The 22,767-nt window shown below is 40.5% G+C and overlaps 1 protein-coding gene across 3 annotated transcripts; it reads left to right on the top strand.

Annotated features, from left to right (window-relative positions):
* Positions 1 to 4: 4 nt before the first annotated feature.
* On the top strand, positions 5 to 22,195 carry PDSS1 (decaprenyl diphosphate synthase subunit 1). 3 transcript variants are annotated; one of them, XM_072925416.1, is made up of 11 exons: positions 5 to 138; positions 1,693 to 1,757; positions 2,567 to 2,690; positions 3,058 to 3,188; positions 9,904 to 10,045; positions 11,138 to 11,249; positions 11,338 to 11,447; positions 17,375 to 17,455; positions 17,633 to 17,746; positions 20,858 to 20,938; positions 21,677 to 22,195. In XM_072925416.1, exons 1-11 carry the CDS (start codon positions 31 to 33, stop codon positions 21,815 to 21,817), a joined length of 1,209 nt encoding a protein of 402 aa, XP_072781517.1. In that variant the 5' UTR covers positions 5 to 30; the 3' UTR covers positions 21,818 to 22,195. The 3 variants fall into 3 exon arrangements, with proteins under 3 accessions (XP_072781517.1, XP_072781518.1, XP_030120343.1); XM_072925417.1 differs by lacking the exon at positions 5 to 138 and adding an exon at positions 388 to 1,607; XM_030264483.4 differs by lacking the exons at positions 5 to 138; positions 1,693 to 1,757; positions 2,567 to 2,690; positions 3,058 to 3,188 and adding an exon at positions 6,362 to 8,392.
* Positions 22,196 to 22,767: the final 572 nt, after the last annotated feature.

The raw sequence follows: 22,767 nt of genomic DNA, 5'->3' as shown, positions 1-22,767 counted from the left end.
GGTGCCGGCGCGGCGGGGCAGGGGGACACCATGGCCTTGCGGTGGTGGTGGCGGAGCGGCGCCTGGTGCCGCCGGGCGCCGCCGCTGGGCTCCGTGCCGAGCCCCGGCCCCCGCGCCCCGCCGGCCCCCAGCGCGGCGGTGAGTGCGGCGGCGCGGGCGGGCGCGCAATGAATGGGGCGGCGGCGCCGGGCCGGGCGGGCACCCGCGGCCGCCGAGCCTTCGGCGCTCCGAGCCTACGGCCGGGAGCGGCTCCCTGCCGGGGGGTCCTGCTGGGGGCAGGAGCGCTCTCGGTGCAAGGTTAAATTCCGGATTAGGGGTTTTCAGCGCTGTCAGTGTGTGAGCCTCTCGGAGCCGGCCCTAGGTGGGAGTAGGGAAGTGGTTCTCAGTGTGAGATTTTGAAGGCGTTTGTGTGATAGCGTTGTGAGTGGTAATGGGGGCAGTTCAATCACTGCCTTAGTCTGGAGCTTCTTCACAAGGCCGGGCTGCGGCTGTGAGCCTCGCTGAGGTGCTCTGGCTGTCCTGACCGGGGACAGGGAAGGTGCTCTGGCGAGCGCGTCCAGCATCCCGCAGCAGCCGCTGTTAGAGGGTCAGGCTGCGTGTGGAGGAGGGAGGCCGTGCTGCCCGCGCTGGAGGGAGAGCAGGGACACATCAGCTATTTTTAGCAACAGAACGCGGTGAGAGGTCCGAGAGAGCGGCTTGGGAATGTCTCAGCCGTAGGGCTGGACACTGAAGTCAGACAGCAGTGGATTGTAGATCTGTGATAAGTTTGGGCTCCTCGACTTCCTTTGTCTCCTTGCATGGCCTTGTGTAAGCAGGGAGGATGGAAGAGTGCCCTTGAGCCATTACAGTGCTTTTGTTTGTCTCCCACTGTCCAAGGAGAGAGAGACTTTAATCCGTGTATGAGGAGATGCTGAGGCACGAGCAGCAGGTCTCCTTGAACGTTTCCGTGTGAGTTTTTCCAGAGGCAGTTCAGAGGTGAACACGTGGATTGCAGTGATTTTAGTTTGGCACAGCCCAGCATTGGGCAGGGCTCGGTGCTTCCTGGCAGCACTCCCAGGAGCAGAGTAAAAGCTGTGCTTCCTTCCTCAGCCTGTGTCTGCTGGAATCATGGACCTGGGACTGTGCCTTCCTTTCCCCACGCTCCTGGGCTCTGTCTGCAGGGAGGGATCATTGGAGAGATTGCTAGATTTGGAAGTTAAGTTCTGGACATCTAGCAGGGAAGATGGGCAGGTGTAAATTATTAACAGCAGGCTGAATTGAAATTGCTTCAGCGGAAAACAAGGATATGATTTTCTATTAGTTTACTGAAACAGTTCACCCTTTTCTCTGTGCCTTGACTGGTGCAGTCCAGATTTATCTGCCAGGCAGGAAATGTTTGAAAATTGTACCTTGCTCAAGTGCAAAAGCAAGGTTTTATTGGAGCAGCTTTGGTAATTTAATTGATAAGCCTCCTGGGCTGGGCCTGCAAGGAGAGAAAGTCCAATGCTCCAGAGTAGAAGAGTCAGTTCAGTGTGTCTAATGAAGTGTGCACTCGTCTCATGTGGTGTGGAAGTGGTTATGAGACTCCTTTTGCTGCTGGGTTGTTAAAATGGAGAAATAGACCAATGGTGATGGATACATTTTTTTTTGTACTCAAATGTTTTCTGTCAGTTTAAAGTTCTAATAAACTATCCCTGGTTTTATTTTGTGCAGATGTGTCACATTACCCAAAGAAGTTCAACTTTCTCATTTCCAAAAATGTGTAGTATATTTTGGCGGTAAGTTGGAGATTCACATTGTTGTGTTGTGGTAAGGACATAGTTATTGGGTGAACTGGGTAGTTACACTTCTGAGCTGTAAACTTTGAAAATAAGGTTATTTACTCCAGTGTAGGCTGCGGTAGTGCTCAGTCTGAATCTCAGTCCTCTATCCTGGAGAGTAATGGGCAAAGCAAGAATGTTGCAAGAAAATACATACTGTTCACTTTGGAAAAGGAAACATTAGAAGAAAAAGAAACTCTGAATCCAGGAAACAAACAAACAAATCTCCTAAACTAAATGCATCTTAATGCATCCAGGTGGAGTCATCACGCTACCTGGAAGTATTGATTTAATTATGTAGCTGGGTATGCAAAGGAAAAATACCAAATCTAAGTCAGGAATATTTTTTCAGGAGCTTGCATGAGAGGGAAGAAAGTAACAGAATAGTTGGGTTGCCAGACGTGAAGGCATTATCTCCAAATGTAGGCTACAGTATCCATAGTGTATTCAGAAGGAATAGATCAAGAGCAAGGTAGTGTTCTGTGTCTCAGATCTGGGATCTGTTAAGGGCAGCGTGTGTGTGTTTGCCAAATGCACTTTGCCAGGTTCCAAAGGTTTGTGATCATCAATACACAGCTTTTCTGTCCTTGCACCTTACTGTCTGTCTGAAAAAGAGTGTTTTGGTGTCTTCATATATTCTAGCCATTTGGTTAAATGTGGTGTGAGGGGAGAGGTAGAGAAAGAAATCCTTTCAGATGTTTCTGTATGGGGAATCAGGGGAACTTGACCTCTAACAAGACTACTCTCTTGAAAAACACTGTCACCAGGTTTCATCATACAAGTATATCCCACTGGTGCAGCTGCAGTAAGACAATTAGTGATGAAAAATACCAAGACCCTTTTCAACTTGGTAGAAAAGACTTGAAGAATCTCTATGAAGATATTAAAAAGGTAAGGGATTTTGGTGGCTATGCTGGAATGTCATGATGATTGTTTTTAATAGCAGCCATCAGTTTGGAGAATATTTATTGAAATAATGTCATGTATGTTTATGAACAGCTATCTGAAAATTAAACTGAAGGTAAATGGAATATTTCTCATACTTTATAGAACCAGAATGCAATTCTTTCTCCTGATTTGCAGTGCTGGAATGCATCATTTACATTTCAGATTACTCATAGTAATTTTTAAAACAACTTGAGCTTACACAGGGTGGAATGAATGCAAACAATAAAGTTATACATGCATACTGTTTTACCTACACCAAACGGGCTGACTTTGTGACTTCTATGCTAAAATGCTCTTGTCCTTTTTATAGGAATTGCTGGTCTCTGCAGCAGAACTTAAGGAAATGTGTGATTATTACTTTGATGGGAAGGGAAAGGCCTTTCGACCAATGATTGTGGTGCTAATGGCTCGGGCTTGCAACATTCACCATAATAATTCCAAGTGAGTTGGTCACTTTCAGATACACACATCATGCTTGAAAGTTATCATTCTTGTGTTTCTGAAAAATACTGTATGAAAATAAAATGCTCCTCAGTAAAACCTGAATGTAAGTTCCATCTTGAAGCTGTATTTTTGTCAGTGTCAGTACAAAAGGAACCTCTGGGTTTATTACATATTTCCATGTGTTAAATCATGGACTATACTGCGCTTGTAATCAGGGTGGATAAATAATGTTGCTGAATTAAGATATTTGTAAGGCTTTTAGTCAATTTTACCTTCTTGCATAAATGCTTTATTTGAACCTTTAATACTCTTTGAAACTATATAAATATCATTAAGTAATTTTCATTTGTAACCACTGCTGTTCCTATTAAACTCTAGGTAAGAAGTTTGCTGTGAGAAGAGACCGTCATAGATTTTTTTTAGTAATTATGCAGAAAAGCTATTGAAGAAGTGGTATGATTATATTCAAAGCTGTAAAATTTTGAAAACAGTAAGAGTTTTTTCCCCCCACCCTCTAGTGGCAAGTTTCTACACTTTATGTAAGATTCTAAGCTAGTTAGTCTGGTGTAATCCTTATGATCTCCAAGTCACTTGAAAGCAGTTTTAACTGAGCAGAAGATCATGCTTGGCCTGTATTCTGTATCACTCCTGAGTCTGGCTCGTTGCAAATGCTTCACTCCACACGTTCCTGTCAACTGCTATGTTTGCATTTCGAGGAAGGATGTTGGCTGGAATGTTCTCTGCCTTCCAGCTATGCTTCCAGTCTTGCCTTGTATGGAATTTCAAGCAGATAATCTTTGGTCTCTCTCCAGAAGTGCTTCTAGACTAATTTGTCGGTCTTAAAGGATTTCTCTGAGCTCTTGCACCGTTTTCTCTCTGTAGGATTAGTTTAATGCCTTGTTGGACTTGATTACTACCTCAGAGCATGGCATGTATTTTGTTGTGTGGATAGCACCCTCCACCTTGTACCCCCTGCTTTGTGAATACAATCTTGAAGGAAAAACTGAGCTGGCAGCATCCTTTCCTGTGTGTGCCAGTTTCCCTTGTTTTAGGAAAAATCATCCAGGACTACTGACCTTGGCTTCAGCCAGATTCTGTTGTCAGTTCAGGACTGCTTCTTGTCATTGACTCTGAGATAGCAAAAGGAACAATATTGGTTGTGAAAATCCTCAGGGATGCCTTTTGCCACTGACTGGCTTAATATTTTCATGAATGATCTTGACATGAAAAACAGGAGCATGAGGATGGCACTTTTTGATGGCAGAATCATTCTTGATGATCATCCATCTATGGTGAAATGTAAGGAAGCACAGTAAACCAAAACTTTCTGCTTGAGCTTGTAGGGTCTTAGATGTCCCATTAGGGCATAACCCCAGTGTGGTTTGCAACCACCTTTGTTATGAAAAACCTCAAAGATATCCTAGCATGCATCAGCCATCCAGTTCAGCTATGGGGGTGTATATCACACTTCCTGAAATCATCAGCTTGTCTGATCCTTGTGCTCAAAGTAAGTTAAGTCCAGCTGGCTTCAGGGATGGATTGCAAAGATAATCATGAAGATTGAAGACTTGTGGTCTACAAATTTATCAGGAACAGGGTGAAAGAGCTGCTTAAGACAAAGCATTATGTTTCTAAGAGAATGGATATTTAGGAGGAGACTTTTAACAACAGGGACAGTGAGATTTTGGAGAATCTTTGGAATCAAAATGATGGTAGAAATAGTTTTACCTCATTCTAGTGTGTAGCATGACAGCTTATGAACAAAATCGTGTGCAGTACTGAGAAGGCTGGAACTGATGTCAGACAGTGTGGGAGTTGAGCAGTGAATCAAAGAGAGGTAGCAGTAGAAAGACTGAATTTGCCTGTATGCTCAAAGCATATTTGCTGTCTTTTGGCATATGTATATGTTTGTGGACATATTCTTGTCCACATGTTTTGCTGTCTCAAAACTGTCACAACCAGTTTTGATACCTGCCCTGTGCCAGTAAGAAAGTGCTGCATATGCCCAGGGCAAGTGTTTGCTTTGCAGTAGCCAGCCCTCAGCATAAGTCCTCTGATTTCTAGATGCCTGTGTCATTTGGCAGTGTTTGTACATCTGTTGTGGTTCTCATCAGCACCTCCAAAATATGTTCAGTGTTTAAAAAGCCTCGTCAATAATCTGAATGTTCTAGTACAAGCCAGGCTGAGTCACCATCTTTGTCATGGTGCTTTTAGAATGAAATTATGAGTGGCAAGAACAGAAGTGTTTCAGCAAAGGAATGGAATGAAATCTCAGGGTATTTACCTTCCTGTCAGGTGCTCTGTGCCAATTTTTCCAAGCCTGTGATTGTAATGAAATATCCCGTATGTTGATACAAGTCTTCATTGTACTGCTTGTTGGTTCGTGCATGGTGACCAATGCTTCTGAGGGTTGCCATGGCCTTGCAAAAGGAATTTACATTTGTACTCTGGCTACCCAGTTCCTGTGAGTTGATAAAGTTTTATGGGCATTTTCTTCTCCTTTGCCTTTAAGCTGCTTGAAGCAGGCTGTCTTACTTGCTCTGGGTATACATTTACTTCAGTTCACATTGGTACTGTGATTGATTCATTATTGTTCTTTCTTAAAGAAACATTGTCTCCAGGTGGCAAATTGTTCTTCCAACTCCAATTTCTTTATGTTTGTGAAGAAAATTGTGTATGTAGAGAAGTAACACTGCATATTTTTAACTCTGCTACTCTTCTACAAACCTGAGGGGAAAAATACTTGCGTTACATTCTGCTTCTCCCATTTTTTTAAAAGCATTTTTCCACTTTCAATTTGTCATTTCCCTTGAAGCATTTTATCATTCTTTTCCTCAGTTAATACTGATTCTTATCTCAGGCTTTTCCTTTGTTGAGGCTTTGGTTCCCACATGTGTAATTGAAGAAACTGACCTCAGTATCTGTAGGTTTGTAGTGTGAGCCAATATCCTGTACTGTTCATCCCTAGCATTTTTATTTACCTTTCCCTCTGGGGTTTGTATTGCTGATGTTCAGTTTCTGTACCATCTTGCTGCTATTCTCAACTGTAATATAACTTGCTGGACCCAGCATGATTTTGCCTGCTTTTTCATTTTCTTTTCTTCTTTTGCGCAATTTTGGTATAAAAGGTTTTTATTTGGTTGTTAAAATAACAACCAAATATTTTCCTTATTTGGTTGTTAAAATAACAGTTTAGGAAGGCTACAGGTCCTGATCTTACAAGGCAGTCCCAAGAGAGCTCCTTCTCTTCACAGAGTCCCTCTAGAATAGCTGAGATTTCTCAGGAGAATGGAATGGCCAGGTGGCTCTGCCTGCAGGTTAGGTGACATTGATCATTTATGTTTATGTTTGAATGACGTGAGGTATTTACTATACCCTCAGCAGGTTAACTGTTTTTCTAGTGTGAGGTCACTTTATTGTGGTCATAATAAAGAAAATTACAGTTGTATAAAAAATTATCTGAATTGCTACCTAAAAGATAAATGATTGAAGTGTGTTGTTTCTTTTCTCTTTAAGTTCCAAGTGTCCTAAGTCCTACCCTCTGAGTCTCTAAGACCCTTGGGCAGTGGCTTTTTGCTTATTGATAGCAACTTTGCTTTGTGTGAGAGTAAGAATTGTAAATATGTTAACCTGGGGTCATGCAAACCCTCAATTTCACACATCCACTGCTGCTTGTTCACATACCTGTGTGAAGAACTTCACAGAATTATCACTTAGCCTGACAGGACCTACTGTTCCTGTATTCTCCAAAGGTGTTTGCAAATGAGAGTTTTATTTCTTTTCCTACAACCAAAAACAGAGAGGCAAATAAGAGAGGGCCAAAGAAGTACAAAGATAATAGGTAAAACAGCAAGCACAAAAGTTTGGGGCAGGAGGTGAGGAGAGGGAAATATATTTATCAGGGTGAGAAACAAATAAAATGGCATGGCTAAACTCGATGGACTGTTTTCTAAAGATAGAACCTGCCAACAACCTTAGTTCCCTTTTGTTTCGCTCCTCCAAACCATCCTTGTCAAAAGCCCGGGGTGTCAGCTGCTCTGCAGTTTTCTCTGGTGTTAGCACATATTTTCTCTGTGCTTCCCCTAGTTTGCAGTGCCCTTCTGTGTCACAGACTCTGTTTCTGAGATGGTTGCTTCTTTCAGTGACAGGGCCTTAGCAGGAGAAAGATGCTTGAAGAACTTTGGCCATAGCACAAAAATTTTGCAAGCTCTTATGCTCATTTCCTGTCCTTAAACTGGCAATATTTACTTACTGGCAAACACGTTGCCTCCAGGCTTTTTGTTGGAGAAGGCAAATATTGGTTTGTGTGGTTTTGAGTTCTCCCCTCACTGCTGTTGGGTGGTTTTGGTTGTTTGTTTTTTGTTTGTTTTGGTTTTGGACAGGGATATTTGGAGGGAGGTACTTCGGGTTTCTTAACCTGTATGGTCCACCTTGGCTTGTTCAGTGTTCATGAAACAAATTCTGTAATGAAAAACATCAGAGGGTACAGTAGATCTGTAAAACCTTATCACTGAATCATGCAGGGGGACCTACTGAAAAACAGAGCATGATTAGTTGTATAAAGATCTGTAAATATACATAACCTCAGGGCATCTTTACTTTGGGAATGACCTAAAAGTGGCATCTTTCCACTTACTGGATTTGTGGGGGTCTATTAACTATTGAGTTACTGCCACTTTTTACTTTTGTTTTGCAGGAGAAGCTGAATGAAAAATGGCAGGGGATGAGAAGGATCCTGGGCTTTTTGTCTTTTCCCCTAAAAGTAGGCATGCTCTGATCTAGAATTAGTCTCACAAGATGCATGTATGAAACTACTGCAGAACTTTTTTTTTTGCCAACAGTGGGAGGAACCTTGCTTGAGACTTTGTGGAAATAATAGTTTAAAAACTCCTTCAGATTAAATTGTCACATTAGATACAACAGTCTGGAAACCATGAACCATGAACATTGCTATGCCATTTTTAGTCATTGTCAGAGATAAGATAGAGTATAATGCAGAGCTCTTCTGAACTGGCTTTTGAAGTAACTGGTTTTATTCTGTCTTCATACTACTGAAATATTTCAGTGTGTTAGTGAGTGTTGCCATTTACTGCTGCTTCCGAGCAGGAAGTCCAGTCTGCTGACATAATTAATGAAAAAGGGAATCCCCAAAAGGAGAACAGTGCATGAAAGAGGCTGGAGATCTTTACAGTTTTTTGAAGGTAAGTTTTCTCCTACTATGTAAGAGTAGTTTGTTGTGGAAAACTATTTACACTGAACTAGCATTTGATTAAATCACTAGTCCACATTAAGACTTGCCTCCAAACAACCATGAAGGTTTCCAGCTCTTATTTTCTGTGGTGTAAAAGCCATATTTTCACAGCCTATGTGCTACCCATTCATCCTGCTATTGTTCAGGACATAGAACTCCCACTGACAGCAGTGCAGAATTGTGTATTGAGGTAGGTGTCAGAATGCAGTGTTATGTCAGCAGACTGCAATATGTTCTTTCATTTTATGATTAATCACTACATTTTAAAGGACATAGGCAGTGCAGGAAAGCTTTAAATTCCCTTAGCTGAGCTGCAATTATCTTCTGTTTCTTTTTCTGTTTTTCTGTAAAATAGTATGATTTTCTCTGTTGTCTGTATACCAGAAGTACAGTATTTATATATCAGAAGTAGTTTCTTTCTTGTGTTGTGGGTTTTGGGTTTTTTGTGTTATTGTTTTGTGTGTGGGGTATTTTAAATGTTCATGTGGACTTGTTACACCTATGAGGCAAGGCTGACTGGGATAGCCATTTCTGGGATCCTGCATGTAACCCATGATGAAAACAGAAAAATACCAGGAGATGACAGTGGAAGCTGGATACTAAGGGTCCTTTGTGTGAGCTGGGTTGGCTCTTTTATGTGTTTTTTGCCAGTTTATTTCTCTAGATAATTGCTTCTGTGTTCTTCCTTTACTTTCTTTTCACCTAGTTTTTTTAAAAAAATGTAGTGTGACCTACTGAGAGTTGAATCATCAGTGTTAGATCTTCCCAAAGGCTGAGTTCCAGTAAGTGTTAGGTAGTTGGTGGTTACAGTCCTAAAGCGATTGCAGTAGAATTCTAGTTAATTCTTCAGGTTTCTGAAGAACCTCTGGGGTTTTAAGGTAATCAGGTAAGATAAAGATAAGATCCATGAATTATGTCTTTCAAATGTAGAATGCAGGTTTCTGTTTCTTCTGATCTCTCCAGCTCATTGGAGTAGAGTTATCCAGCTGTAGAGAGTTTGTGATGCCACAAACAAGTTTATTACATGTAGAGCAACAGAGATAAGGAAAACTTAAAACTCATCTACAAAGCTACCTGGCATTCTTTTCTCTGCTGTTTTCCAGACTTCAGTCTTGGAGACAAGCATCCTTGGTGCTGTTGCTATTTATTGCAGCCTGGATTTAGAGGGATTAAAGTCAATAATACAGGAGTTTTGCAGTTCTGCTTATTCAGCAATGTAGAAATAGGCCTAATGAGAATGGACTCATCCCTTTGCACTTAACTGTACTAATATTATCTTACTTCATCTTGTCTTCCTAATTCCAGGTTTGAAAGAAGGGATCAGACCAGCTGTCAGAAAAAGCTGTGATGGCTGTTTTTAGAGGATCATTTTTTATTTGTTTTTTGATAGAGATTTTGTAGTGTATTGCAGGATATATAATTGATTTAATTATTTGACAGTTCTTGTTTTTTTCATTTTAGGGAGGTGCAGGCAAGCCAGCGCTCTGTGGCCATAATTGCTGAGATGATCCATACAGCCAGTCTAGTTCATGATGATGTTATTGATGATGCAAATTCTCGCAGAGGAAAAAGGACACTTAATCAAATCTGGGGAGAGAGGAAAGTGAGTTTGCTAATACGTGCAAGACTTGCCTTTGAATTTCAGCAGAGCACAAATACTTAGAGGTTTGTAACGTTACTATAGCTAGGTTTTGGAATATGTCAGAAAACATATGAAGAGGCGTGCACAGTTTGTGGGTGAGACAAATGTGTCTTCCTTTACTGAACTGTTGGAAGCATTAGATAATGAATGGTTGAAGTGTGTTAGTGTTGGGCCGGTTCAGCCTCCAGAAGAGACAACTGAGAGGGGCCTTTATCATAAGTGTCTGAAAGCAGTGTCAAGAAGATGGATCCAGGCTCTTCTCAAGTAATAGGACAAGAGGCAGAGGACAAAAACTGATGCACAGAAGTTCCACCTGAATGTGAACGGATTGCCCAGAGAAGCTTTGGCGTCTCCCTCACTGGAGAGATTCAAGAATCATATTTATACAGTCCTGTGCCATGTGCTCTGGGATGACCCTGCTTGAGCAGGGAGGTTTGTCTGGATGACTGTGGCCCCTTCCAACCTGGCCCATTCTGTGATTATTACTGATTTTGCATTCCCTGTGCCATTCTCTGCACAACAGCAGAGAACTCTTGCAGTGCTGTTGAAATACTTTAAACCTGTGCCTCATCCTGAATGCTGATTCAGTGGTGAACACAAAAATGTTTTCAGTCAGTAGGAATTTTTTTTTTTAAATTGGTGTTTTCTTCACAGAGCATTACAAGAAAGGTCTTCACCAGAAAATGCAAGGAAGGAACTTGGAGCAATTCAGAGTTCACATTGTGTAACAGCCACAAGAGAGAGAACTAATAGAGAACTAATGTTCAAACAGAAAACTAATGTTCAAAAAAACTTCATGAACAAACACATACTGCATACAGGGGAGACAGTGCTTATACAGAAAAATATAACCAGTACTATATGATAGGGATTCAAAAATTACTCAGATTTCAATATTTGGTTATATGGTTTTTTTGCTCTTAAAATTAGATATTCGTGCTTTATGTAGGAAAGTTATGTAATATGTGTAGATCTGACAAATAAAGGGAATTGTATGGTCTGTAGTAACACAGGAAAAGACTTAGGGGATCACCTTTTTGTTGTTGTTGTTAGGCTGTTCTAGCTGGCGACTTCATCCTCTCAGCTGCTTCTGTAGCTTTAGCACGAATTGGAAATACCACTATCGTCTCTGTTCTAACTCAGGTGATTGAAGATCTGGTGCGTGGTAAGGTTTTTTCCTATTTTTATCTTCCCATTTGCTTGCCTAAGCTGTAAACACACAAACAAAACCTCCCATCTGTGCAACTTTTTAGGTGAATTCCTCCAGCTGGGTTCCAAGGAAAACGAGAATGAGAGATTTGCTCACTACCTCGAGAAGACTTTTAAGAAGACGGCGAGTCTGATAGCAAACAGTTGTAAAGCAGTATGTACGTCTGTCTCTTCTGAAGTTAACATACCATACTGTAAGCTTCACAGCTCAAATAGTATTGCTGTTTGCTCTGGAGACCCTCCAAAGCAAAACCTTGAAATGGTATTCTGCCAGAATGAGAATGGGTTTAAGACTGTGAATTTTATCACAGTTCAGCTGTGTAGCCTCCAATATTGGTTTTCACTTTTTCTTTCGGTTTTTTATTTATACACAGATTTATTGTTATTCTCAATTGAATCAAAATAAGGTTCAAATAACAATAACAGTGGCAATCATCAATTTATGAAATTCTGGAACTTTGAGGTAGTGGTTTTAAACTCAGTTGATCACTTTTGAGCCTATAATTTGATTTTAAATCTTCTTTGACATCTGGCCCTACTCATTGGTGCTGAGTGAGACCTTAAGTAGTAACAGTGGGAGGAAACAAGTTTTAGTGCTAGTGTTAATCATCTTCCTTTGTTTTCAGGGAACTGGTACATTCGTGCAACAGACAGCAGATGAAAATTGCTTTTATCAAAATGATCACATAGAATGAGACACATGGATTTCAGGGGAAGGAAAATACCTTTTATTCTAGTTGGAGGAAAAAAATAAAGTCTGCTGGATTATCACTCATAATAATGGCAATATGACCCTGACAATTTTCTTTTGCAAATCTTGTTTTATATCAGTAGGCACCTGGACTAGTAAAGAGCATCACATTGTTCTGCTACCTCAGAAAAAACATACCCAAGTTTTAATATTCATTTTGACAGTCTGCCTAGAAAAATCTTTGCAGTTGGAAGAAATCACATTCCCGTTGGGTAGATTCTTCCTACAAATGTGCTAATTTAAGCTTTTTCCTTTTCATGACTTGCAAGAATTAAGGATTTAAGCACTTCCCTCAAGACTGAGGCTATGATCCTGGTCAAGGGGGCGTTTGGCTGCTTTTCTTCTAGTGGCTGGTCTGAGTTGTTCCATTGCTGAATTGCTGGAATTTTATATGCTGTAAAATTTGTGTTAGAAAGGAAAACTGAGAGAGAAGATCTCTCTTCATGGCAAATCCTTATTGCTGCAAGTAGTACCAGTGAGTTGAATATGTATATTTCCCTCAGTTTCTTTCTGCATGGATTAGGAGAGCTCTCTTGATAGCAGTTAAAGGGGATTTTTTTTTTTTTTTTTGGTGGGGGGATTTGGTGGGTTTTTTTGGTTGCATGTGGGTGTTGAGATATTTTCGTTTTGATTGCTTTGGCTACTGAAGAAATGAAATCAGAAGGGAGTTCTGTTTTCTGTAGCAAAAATGATAAGCAGGACCATCAGTTCTGTCTTGAGAGGAAATTTGGTTAGGGAATCAAGAATATTCATATCTAGTTTTCAGGGACAAAACTAAGAGGACAGACTATGGGTTTTAGAAGCAGTTCTGTTCTTGTTAATGATAGGAAAACCTGATTTATTGCTGTGGTTAAATAAAATACAAGTGTTAACTAGAAAGAAGATGGTAGACAAGTTCAGGTGGCACCTTATAATTTCACAGTGCCATGCTTTAGAAATGGAAGAGTATTCTTGCAAAAAAGAATACAATACTCCTCTAAACAAGACATACACTGTAATTGATACATTCTGTACCACCAAAGCATTACTGCATTTAAATCAAATTCTTTAAGTTAGGACTTAGGGAGAGAACATTCTCTTCAAGATGTTAAGAGCCATCCAAGTCTCCAGTTTTTCTACAATAGTTCTGCATGGGGGAATGTTACCAAAGTTTTAATCAAAGTGTATTTAAAAGGAAGCAGTAGCAGATGGCCCAGAGTCATTGAAGCCTTAGTTACTGCAAGGCATTTTTCAGAGAAACATGAGGTGACTTCAGTTCAAGAATTCAGAAACAATAAAGCTGAAGTGGAATTTCTGTTTAGTCATCAGCTGGAGGCCAGCTGGAGATAACAAAATAACCTGAGCAGGTTTTCTGTCTTTTTTAAACCCTGCTGTAATGTGAATTCCTGAGCCTCATAAGGCTGTTTATATTTTGCATGGTATACTTTCAGATGAGGGATTAAATTGTGCTTGCTTTGAGTGTAAGGGTGCACTAGAGGTTCTTGATTTCCATATCGAGAGGAAGCTTGTGCCTTCTTGTGTAAGGCAGGGCTGTGGAGGGGACTGAAGAAACCAGTAGTCTGAAGAGCTTCCTGTGAGCTCCTGCTCTAGCCAGTTGCTAGTTTGGTGTGTGCACAGGGCTCCATCAAAAAACCCTACCACCATGTGGAACTGGTGCCTGGGAGAGTAAGACCTCTGACCCCCACCGGCAGAACTGAATCCCCCTAAACCAACTAGACCTGCAGGCTGCAATAATGTCCAATGGCAGATGTAGGGTAATAACACAGCGCTATCAGATATTATGGTCAGCTAGTAAACCTCCTTGCTTACTATTTAAAATACAGTAAGTCCTTTGGGGGTATTTCTTGTGCTGTGAAAAAGATTTATCACATATATTCAGGCAGATAATCTTTTCTACGGAAAAGTACAAGTCTACATATATAAGTACTTGATTAACCTGTTAAAATATTAATCACGTGAGAAAGGTCAAATGCATGAAAATTTAGACTCAGGACAAGATAGTTGTCTGCCTTGTCTTGAGTCAAGACATCTCCCTTCATCACCCCTTCCTCAAGAGTAGTTCCCAGGAGGGTTTGAGGAGCCAGGAGAAGTCGGTGGCACTCCTGGCAGCAGTGGAGGACGAGCATGGGGAGGGGGCATCACTGCCAGTGCAGCAGCACATCCAGGGCAGTGGCTGTGAGACCGCATACAGGACACCCATGGGCACTCTGCAGGCAGTTCAGTGAAGGGCCACCATGAGGGCAGAGGCTGGAGCAAATGATGTGCCAAGAGCTGATTTGAGTCTGGAGTAGGGAAGACAAAGGGGGAATCCTCCTGCTGTCTCCAGCTTGTAATTGGAGGGCATAGAGAGGATGGAGAAATGTGTAGTGAAAGGACCAGTTGTACTGTGGAAAAGTTCAATTAGGTTTGAGGAAACATTTCTCTATGAGGTTGTTCAAACATTGCAACAAGTAGCTGAGACAGTGTGTGAGATTTTACATCCTTGGAGATACTCAGAAATCAACTGGACGCAGCTCTGAGAAACCTGATTGAACTGTGAAGTAAGCTCTCCTTTGAGCAGATGACTTTCAGAGTTTCCTTCCAACCTAAACTATTCTGTGGTTCTCCTGGAAAGAGGAACACTTCTGTCTAGAAGAACAGTGGTGGGTGAGCCAGGAATGAGAAGGCAGTAGCCTTACTTCTGGAGATGGGCATGGAGGAGAATGGCTGGAAAAGGGGAAGATTCTACAGCCTTTTTCTTTCCATGGAGTCCACAAATCTAGGACTACAAGAACAAACATCTCTTGTAGTGTTTATTCAACAATATTCTGGCCCAGCAGTGGGTTTTCCTCTCGGGCCTACAGAGCACTGGTAGAGATGTGCAAATGCTTTCAACTCCGGCTGCTATATTGCCACATATTAAATATCAGAGCAGGATGTATCTACCCAGAGCTGATGATGTATTTTATGGATGGGAAATTCAGTAAAGAGGCAAAATTGGTTTATAGGCTCTCAGAAACATAACAGAAACAACTTTTTTATTGCAAAAAGTGTGTTTGAAATAACACCAAGGAGATTGTCCTGCTTAGCTAGATTCAAAGAACTTTTCAAAAGAATTTGTGCCATTTGGTATTAGGAAGGATTTTTCATCTTGATTTAGTGGAGGACAGGCCTGAATTCTTGCAGGATTAAATTTGTCATGAACCAGTCATACCTATTTGGGGAGCTTTAGGCTGTTTTCAGAGGGGGAGTTTTATAATTTAAACACACATCACTGTATTGACTTGGTTATCCTGACTTGTATTTGCAAATGTGGGTATTATCCCAGCACAGCTCAGTTAAACTCCATATGGGAGTGACAGGCTGCCTGGCTGCAGCCCGGCCAGCGTCCAGCTGGGGGCAACAATCTACAAGAGCAGTTTGAGAAATTGCATCCTGAAGGAACTCCCTGATAGACACAACACAATTGCAGGTTTATTATGTGGTCGTGGTCAGAGGGTTGCTCACTTGAGGATGACTGGCAAAACAAATCTCCTGAATTTTTAATTTTGTTTTTGTCTGTGAACAAGAACTGACCTTTCAGGTTAAATGAGGAAGTTCTTTTCTTTATACAACACTTCCTCCCACCCTCTGCCAGCTACTCTTTGCCATTAACCAGGATTTTGTCACTGAATTATGTGTTTTAATCCTCCACGTGGAATAAAATGTGGAGGTAGGTAAGGATTTCATTGGAACAGGGTGGATGCAGTCCCCCTGCTGTGCTGGTGTTATGTGATTTATTTTACAGAAGCAACCAAAAGTTTGCATGGTACAGCAATAGATATTAGGTCTTTGGGCAAATACTGCTATTTAAGAGACAAACATCAAAAGGAGGATAAAAAGGCAAAATGTTGTACTTTTATAGTCCCTAGCAACATCTATTTAAATATCTCGTATTTGCAGTCACTCTGTTCAATGCCTTCAGGACTCTGTATGATTATTAGAGATAAAGAGCATTATTTTCCTGCTATACTGTCTTCCTCTTCTAAGTAAATGATGCTGCTAATTTCTCAGTTATCCAGATTCCTCTGGGGTTTAGTTATTATCTACAGATGCAGGTTATGACTGGAAAGTGTTCTGATGCTCAGATAGGAAGTGCACTGCTGCATGAAATCATCTCTCATTTTATGCAAGGTGCATCACATTTATTAGGATATAATGTTTTTCTTATTTCCATCTTCATGTTCACTTTCAAAGCTACTGCTGGACTTGCTTTTAGTTTGGGGTTGGTTTTGGGTTTGGAGGGGTTTTTTTATGATCCTACCTTACACAGTCTTAAAGAGGAATGCATATACATACATACACAAACAGACACACACACATACTTATTTTTATATTGTGTTTTCCTAGCATATGTTTTTAGTCTTAAGTAAAATGTATCTTCACACCTTGCATTGGTCACAACAGATTTGGAATGCCTGCAATAAACCAGGGTGGATTTTTGTTCACTGTTCTAATTGGTTTATTGAAGGTTGAAATAAATCTGAGTATTTAACCAACCTCATTTTGCAAAATGTATAGTCAGTACATAAATGCAAAAATGCCCTTACTTTGAGGCAAGATATTAATTTTCAAACCTTAGTGAATATCCTGTATTTTAGTTTTGTGGAGTTTATTCAGCAAAATTTCTGTCTCCCAAGTAGTAAAATGTTTTGTTTATCTAAGTTTAGTGATACCTTTGTGAGCTTGAGTGTGCTTTCTTCATTTGCTGTCTTTTCTTTGCCACTAATTATCCCTCAGTACCTTTGCCTGCAAGCTAATCCAAGTCATCTTCCTGAGCAAGTCAGATACAGTTAACATCACCTTAAAAATAATCATCCTTATGTCAACTGCCCCTACTGTACTGGGTTCAACATATCCAGCTTTGTGATATTTCATGAGACATTTAATGTCCATTTATCTGTTGTCTGACCTCCAATTATCCCCTGGCTGCTTTATGTATGTATTAGTTTAATTTCCCCATCACTGGACTGCACATGACTACCACCCTGCATGTAAAGTGCATCCACATGTCTTCTCTCTTTATCCTTGCATGGCTATTTCTAAGCCTGATAAATATTTAATGAAGCTAATCTCTTTGCAGATGTGAATGTAGTTTTAATACTGCACTGCTGTTCAGCCTTGTTTTCTAGTAAGGTTGGCTAATTGTGTGTCTCCATGAACTGAGATAAGCCAGAATGTGCCAGAGTCTGCTTTTTTTTGCCTTTCCCAGATCCCTCCAGTCTGTGCTGGCTGTGTCACACCTATGGTCAGGGTCTAAAAGTGGATGCTAACTAAAGCTTTCTATTTACTTGGGGTTTTTATCTTTTCAGGTTTCAATTTTAGGCTGCCCTGATCCGAAAGTTCATGAGATTGCATACCAGTATGGAAAAAACGTTGGCATAGCTTTTCAGGTAGTGTTTTTGTTGAACTAAATGGAATCTAAAATCTAAACTTCTCCAAAGTGCTTTAGAAATCAAAGTGTCTGTCTTAATCCTTCCTAGAAATCTTGTCTTAACAAGGATTATTCTGTATTTAGCTCTGATACTTAAAAAAGAAATTTTAAATGATCTGTATGTCTATTTTTTTAGTTGATAGATGATGTGCTGGATTTTACATCATGTGCTGACCATCTGGGGAAACCAACAGCAGCAGATCTCAAGCTTGGATTAGCCACAGGCCCTGTCCTATTTGCTTGTCGACAGGTAAGTCAGCAGGAAGCCGTTTGCTCGAAATAAAAAGTGTAAAGTACTCCTCACAGCACCAGCTGAAATGCATCAAATCTCCCGTGTCAGTGATGAGAGTGGCCTGGGCACATGTGACAAATCAGTGTGTTCAATATCAGATGGATTCTGTGCACACACAAGTTATGAGAAACACCTTCCTGCACAACTACTTACTGTTAGGCTCTTGTAGGTATTCAGAGAGCTTTAGCACATTTTGTGTAGGTTATTCCTAAGTAGCTTCTTGCTTGTGTTTTCTCCCGAGACATCTTCTTCCCAGGCTTGACTGTATGTAGGCTTTTTTGTCTTGTTCTGGGCTTTCTATCCATCTGGGGCCAAGAATTGAAATCCCTGCCTTGCCTTTAGGTGGGTACCTTTATTTATTGGATTTGATCTTTTCATCTCTTTGTCCTCAAGTATTATCCATTTACAAACATGAGCAGGTTTCCTGTCTGAAGGTTGGATAAAAGGGAGTGTCATAAATAAAACAAACAAGCTTAAAATTGGTCAAGATTTTCGGCACCTTAAAAATTATTTGGAGGAGCAAAATGAAAACAGAAGTGTAAGCAGCATGAAAAAAAACATTAAAATTGATGCTAATCCATAAACAGGAAAGAAACTATTTTAATTCCTTGCTCCAGTGTCTTGTTCACCAGAGGCAAGCAGATTTGGGACTTAAAAAGCAGTCCTTCCTACCAGGCTGCACAGTGTGATACAAAAACTGGCACAGTTAGTTCCAGCAGAGCTCTCGTCTATGAGCTCTCAATGGAATTGCTTAGAGCTTGACATGGGAAAAGGTTTAAATCATTTTAAAAGTACCCAACAATTTTGACATTTACTTCCCTCTCTAAAAGAGCCTGTTGTGGGGGGAGGTGGAGCATACACATCTGTTTGCTTCCTTATCCTTTGGGCATTTACAAGGATCTGTATCTCAGAAAAGACAGGAGCACAGAGTATCAGCCAACTGACAAAGTAGATGAATGCATATTGAGAAGAACCTTCTCTGTGTCCTCAGTGTCTCCCCATACTCATCTGGGGGATTCACAAACATGTTCTTGAATCATTATATCAGAATTGTGTCATCAGCAATTGGAGCTGTCCAAAGAACAGTGAGGCACTCAGGTAGAGATGGAGGATGGAGCTGTAAAACTGGTTTTGTGTGTGATAAAGCCATGTGCAGAAGGAAACAAGACAGGTTGCAAATACCCAATTTTGGCAGAGAATGGGTGACATTGATTGTCTTGTGGGTGTTGAATATTCCAATTTTTAAATTAAAACTATTAATTACTAATTTGTTTGGGTTGTCTGTCTCTGACTTTGAACTTCATGTGTCTTTTAATTAGCTTTACAAGATAAATTAGTTCATAATATAGAAATAAAAAAAATCTCTAAGTCCTATTTTAAAATCTTGTTCTTTGTAGGCCACTTTTAAATGCTTTTCCTCATTTATATCTTTGATAGATGGAAAGTGTACATTTTTGCATTGAGAGATAATGACCATCTTACAAAGTTTTCTGCATTAACCAGAAGGCTTCTTTGCTGTAAATATCCTGCTGTTTTCAAGACACTGGAAGAACAGCACTACAGACTTAACTGATACATAAACAAAGCATGAGTGCTAAAAATGTGGAGCTCTAACAGACACTTGTGATGCTAATAAAAGATATTTCATATATTTGTGTCTGAGAAAAAAATGCACGAGCCAGGACTTGAAGACAGTCCAAAGTGTAATTATTAATCATAGGCTGTCTTTTCAGATTAGTATTGCTGCTATCCTTTCATGTAGCTGGTACTCCTGGAATGATCTTCCTGACAAACATTTGTTAGTTTTTAGTGTGCTCTGGATCTTCAGTGACAGATGCCTTTTCTTCTATCCTCTCCCCTCCCTCTGAAATACACCTTTGTGCATTAGAATATTAAGAAGAAAAAAAATGTTTACCTTGCTATAGTACCTATTTATTCAGTATTTAAAGTTAGTTCTCTCAGTAAAAAAAAAACACCCCATTTGTTTTTTAAGGAAATACACTAGTGTATGCTATTTATAAAGTGCCTGTTAAACAAGTACAGCTGAAGAATGTTTATTAAAAGCATTCCTATTAAATGCTGATGTGCTGCCCACTAAATATGCAAAATTGCTAATAACAGCTCTGCCTTAAAAGTTTGGGCATTTTCATGTCCTTTAGTGTTTAAATAGAAAAAGCGATCCCATATGCATCCTATATAACTGTAAATATGAATAATATGAAAACTGATTGTATGAACACTACAATTAAATTGTCATTACCTGGGAAGGAAGATAGGATCTAGAAAATGCCATGACTTTCTTCTTTTAGATAAAGTATGAGTCATCACTGAGCTCCTGAATGCATCTCTTAAGGCCTATGAGTAATAGGACAATGTCACAGCACTGATGGGTGCTACATGTTTGTACCTGAACGTGGTTATAAAGCTGCAGTTGCAGGAAAGGTGTTCAGGGAAAGCAGATCATTGTTTACAAGCATACGGCAATAAAATAATCTTTGTTTGACTCTAAAACAAAATACCTTATAGTCACCATTCTTCTCTTACTTAAAAAAAAATCTGTGTATATAAAATACCAGCACAATGGAAAATGCAAGACAATGCAACAGCCAGTGTTACCATGAGGGGATTTTACAAGTTGAACTGTACAATATTGCAATAACAAACATCCTGAGTTCTTTTGTACGTGTGGGGGCAGAGGTGCTTCTTTTAGGAGTGCCAGCATTAACCATCATCTGTGCTGGAATATCTGATGCAGATTATACACCAGGCAGTAGCCACATCAGAAGTTACCACACTGGAACATCTGCTTAACGTGATCAAATGGCAGGTGCTGACTTCTGCTACCAACTGGCTACAGCCAGCAGAGCCAGGTTAAGTTTTAAATGCTAGGGCTCTGCTATACTGTAGTCCTGTACAGACTGCAAGTACAAACCTAAAGCTATACCTGTAACAACAACAGTGACAGGAGAAGAAGGCTGCACTTTAGTGGTGTTCTGACCTTAGCACGGCAGGCACCTACATGAAAAACAACTCAAAAGCAAGTACAAACCCTTCTCCCTTTGTGCTTAGTTTCCAGAAATGAATGCTATGATAATGAGGAGATTCAGTAAGCCAGGAGATGTTGAACGTGCATGGAAATACGTGTTGCAGGTAAGACTGATACCAAATATTTCTGCTGTCCCTGCTGCTCAGTCTGAAATTCATTGCCTCCCAAGTAAAATAGCAGGGCTGCATTGGTAAATACCTGCTGAGTAGCATGCAACATACAATGCCAAGTCAGAACTCCTCAGCACTCCTACTGGCACAGTGTTTTAGCAGAAATGCTAGGTATTGAAGAACCTAATTTTTTTTTTTCCCTCCAACAGCATAAAATCCACATAATAAGTAAAAAGCTCATGCATGAACTCAGTTCCTCCAGCTGAGACATAGCCGTATTCAGCAGCTGGTATAAGGGGCATGTAATTTCCAGTCAGTCGTGTAACTGCAGTGCACACCCTATACCAGTTTTAAATTACTCTGGTCTAAAAAGACTGAATAATGGTCTGTGCAAAATTATTACCTATTTTTCAGAATAGCATGGGGGTTTTGTACATCTCTGTTTAGGGCAGGAGGGGAAGGGATAAACCATTAGTTTCTACTTTGTTATTAATACCAGTGCTGTTTTGTAATGGAGGAGTTGCTGTTTTAGCCTGGATGAGTTTCAGTACTTTGACAGTTTGGGGTAGGTAGGTGGCCTTTCCTGATTACAGAATGAATCCTCTTCCTTTCCCTGCTGGAATATAACGTATTAGGGTACTTACTGTTATTAAAACTTCCTCCTGTGACTGGAAGAGGCAGAAGGCAGGAGGAGGCTGATCAGTTCATTTTCTCTCTGTCTCCTTCCCTCAGAGTGATGGTGTGCAGCAAACGACCTACCTCGCCCAGCGCTACTGCCACGCCGCCACGCGCGAGATCCGCAAGCTGCGGCCGTCCCCCGAGAGAGAGGCCCTGGTGCACCTGACAGAAATGGTTCTCATGCGAGACAAGTGAGAGACCTCCTTCCACTCATTCTGGCAGCTACTTTACCAGACTGTGCCTAAATTTATTTCAAAAGTTATTTGCTTCCAACACAAGCTACCAAAAATTATTTTTTTAAAAAGAACCTCCTTTTTTTTTTTTTTTAAGTTGTACTTTTTTTTTTAAACAAAAGTTTAAAGTGTTTTACTGCAGGAAGCCATGCAATTCAGAGCAAATCAAACTGTGCTGTACAATTGTTTTAGTGGGGGCTATTGATTGTGAGGGATGGGCAAGATGTTTACATGTTGATGCACAAAGGCCACAATGAGAATAAATGTAAATCAGTGTATGCAAACTGAAGCTGTTCCAAATTTCACTTGTTTACACTAATAAAGAGAACATGCATCTACAGGAGCTGGTAAACTCCTCTGAAGAGAGAGGGTTTGAATGTTTCCCTGGCTACTTAACAGAAGCACCTGGAATTGTATATATGTAGACTGACATGTAAAAGACTACATGTGGATTTTAATTGGTTATTCATCAATTAGTTCAATTCATGCTATTGGTGGCTACCTGCTAACAGTTAACATGATGCAGAATAAGAGATTGTTACCAAATGAATGTTTCTGTTCAGAAAATGAAAGGCTCAGTATTTCTAACTCGAAACTAAAAATGAATGATTCACCAGCCAGTCAAACCTGCAGCTCCATCACTTTCATCACTCATTTATAGAATATATTCTGTAGCACCCTAGAAGCTGCCTTTGAAGTCCCAGACACATTCCTCTCTCAGTAATTACCCAGTACTACCACATTCCTTCTCAGGTTATTTCAGCCACAGAATCTGTAGAGCAGGGAAGCACACCCTCTCTTGGCTATCTGTGCCTGTGATCCCTTAACAATGGCCAAGTTCCTGTCACTGTGTTCCCCAGGGTGCTGTCTGGAGGACAGCCTGCTCCTGCTCCCTCTGCTCCGTGGGGCACA

Source organism: Taeniopygia guttata, chromosome 2 (assembly GCF_048771995.1).
Source record: "Taeniopygia guttata chromosome 2, bTaeGut7.mat, whole genome shotgun sequence".
Classification (NCBI taxonomy): Eukaryota; Metazoa; Chordata; class Aves; order Passeriformes; family Estrildidae; genus Taeniopygia; species Taeniopygia guttata.
This window is presented reverse-complemented; position numbering and strand designations above follow the sequence as displayed.

Bases quoted from the DNA above. Each gene is read 5' to 3' on its own strand.
- PDSS1 (XM_072925416.1), top strand. From the start codon at position 31: ATGGCCTTGCGGTGGTGGTGGCGGAGCGGCGCCTGGTGCCGCCGGGCG. The intron at 10,046-11,137 runs GTGAGTTTGCTA...TGTTGTTGTTAG, and splicing joins AAATCTGGGGAGAGAGGAAA to GCTGTTCTAGCTGGCGACTT. The intron at 17,456-17,632 runs GTAGTGTTTTTG...CTATTTTTTTAG, and splicing joins ACGTTGGCATAGCTTTTCAG to TTGATAGATGATGTGCTGGA.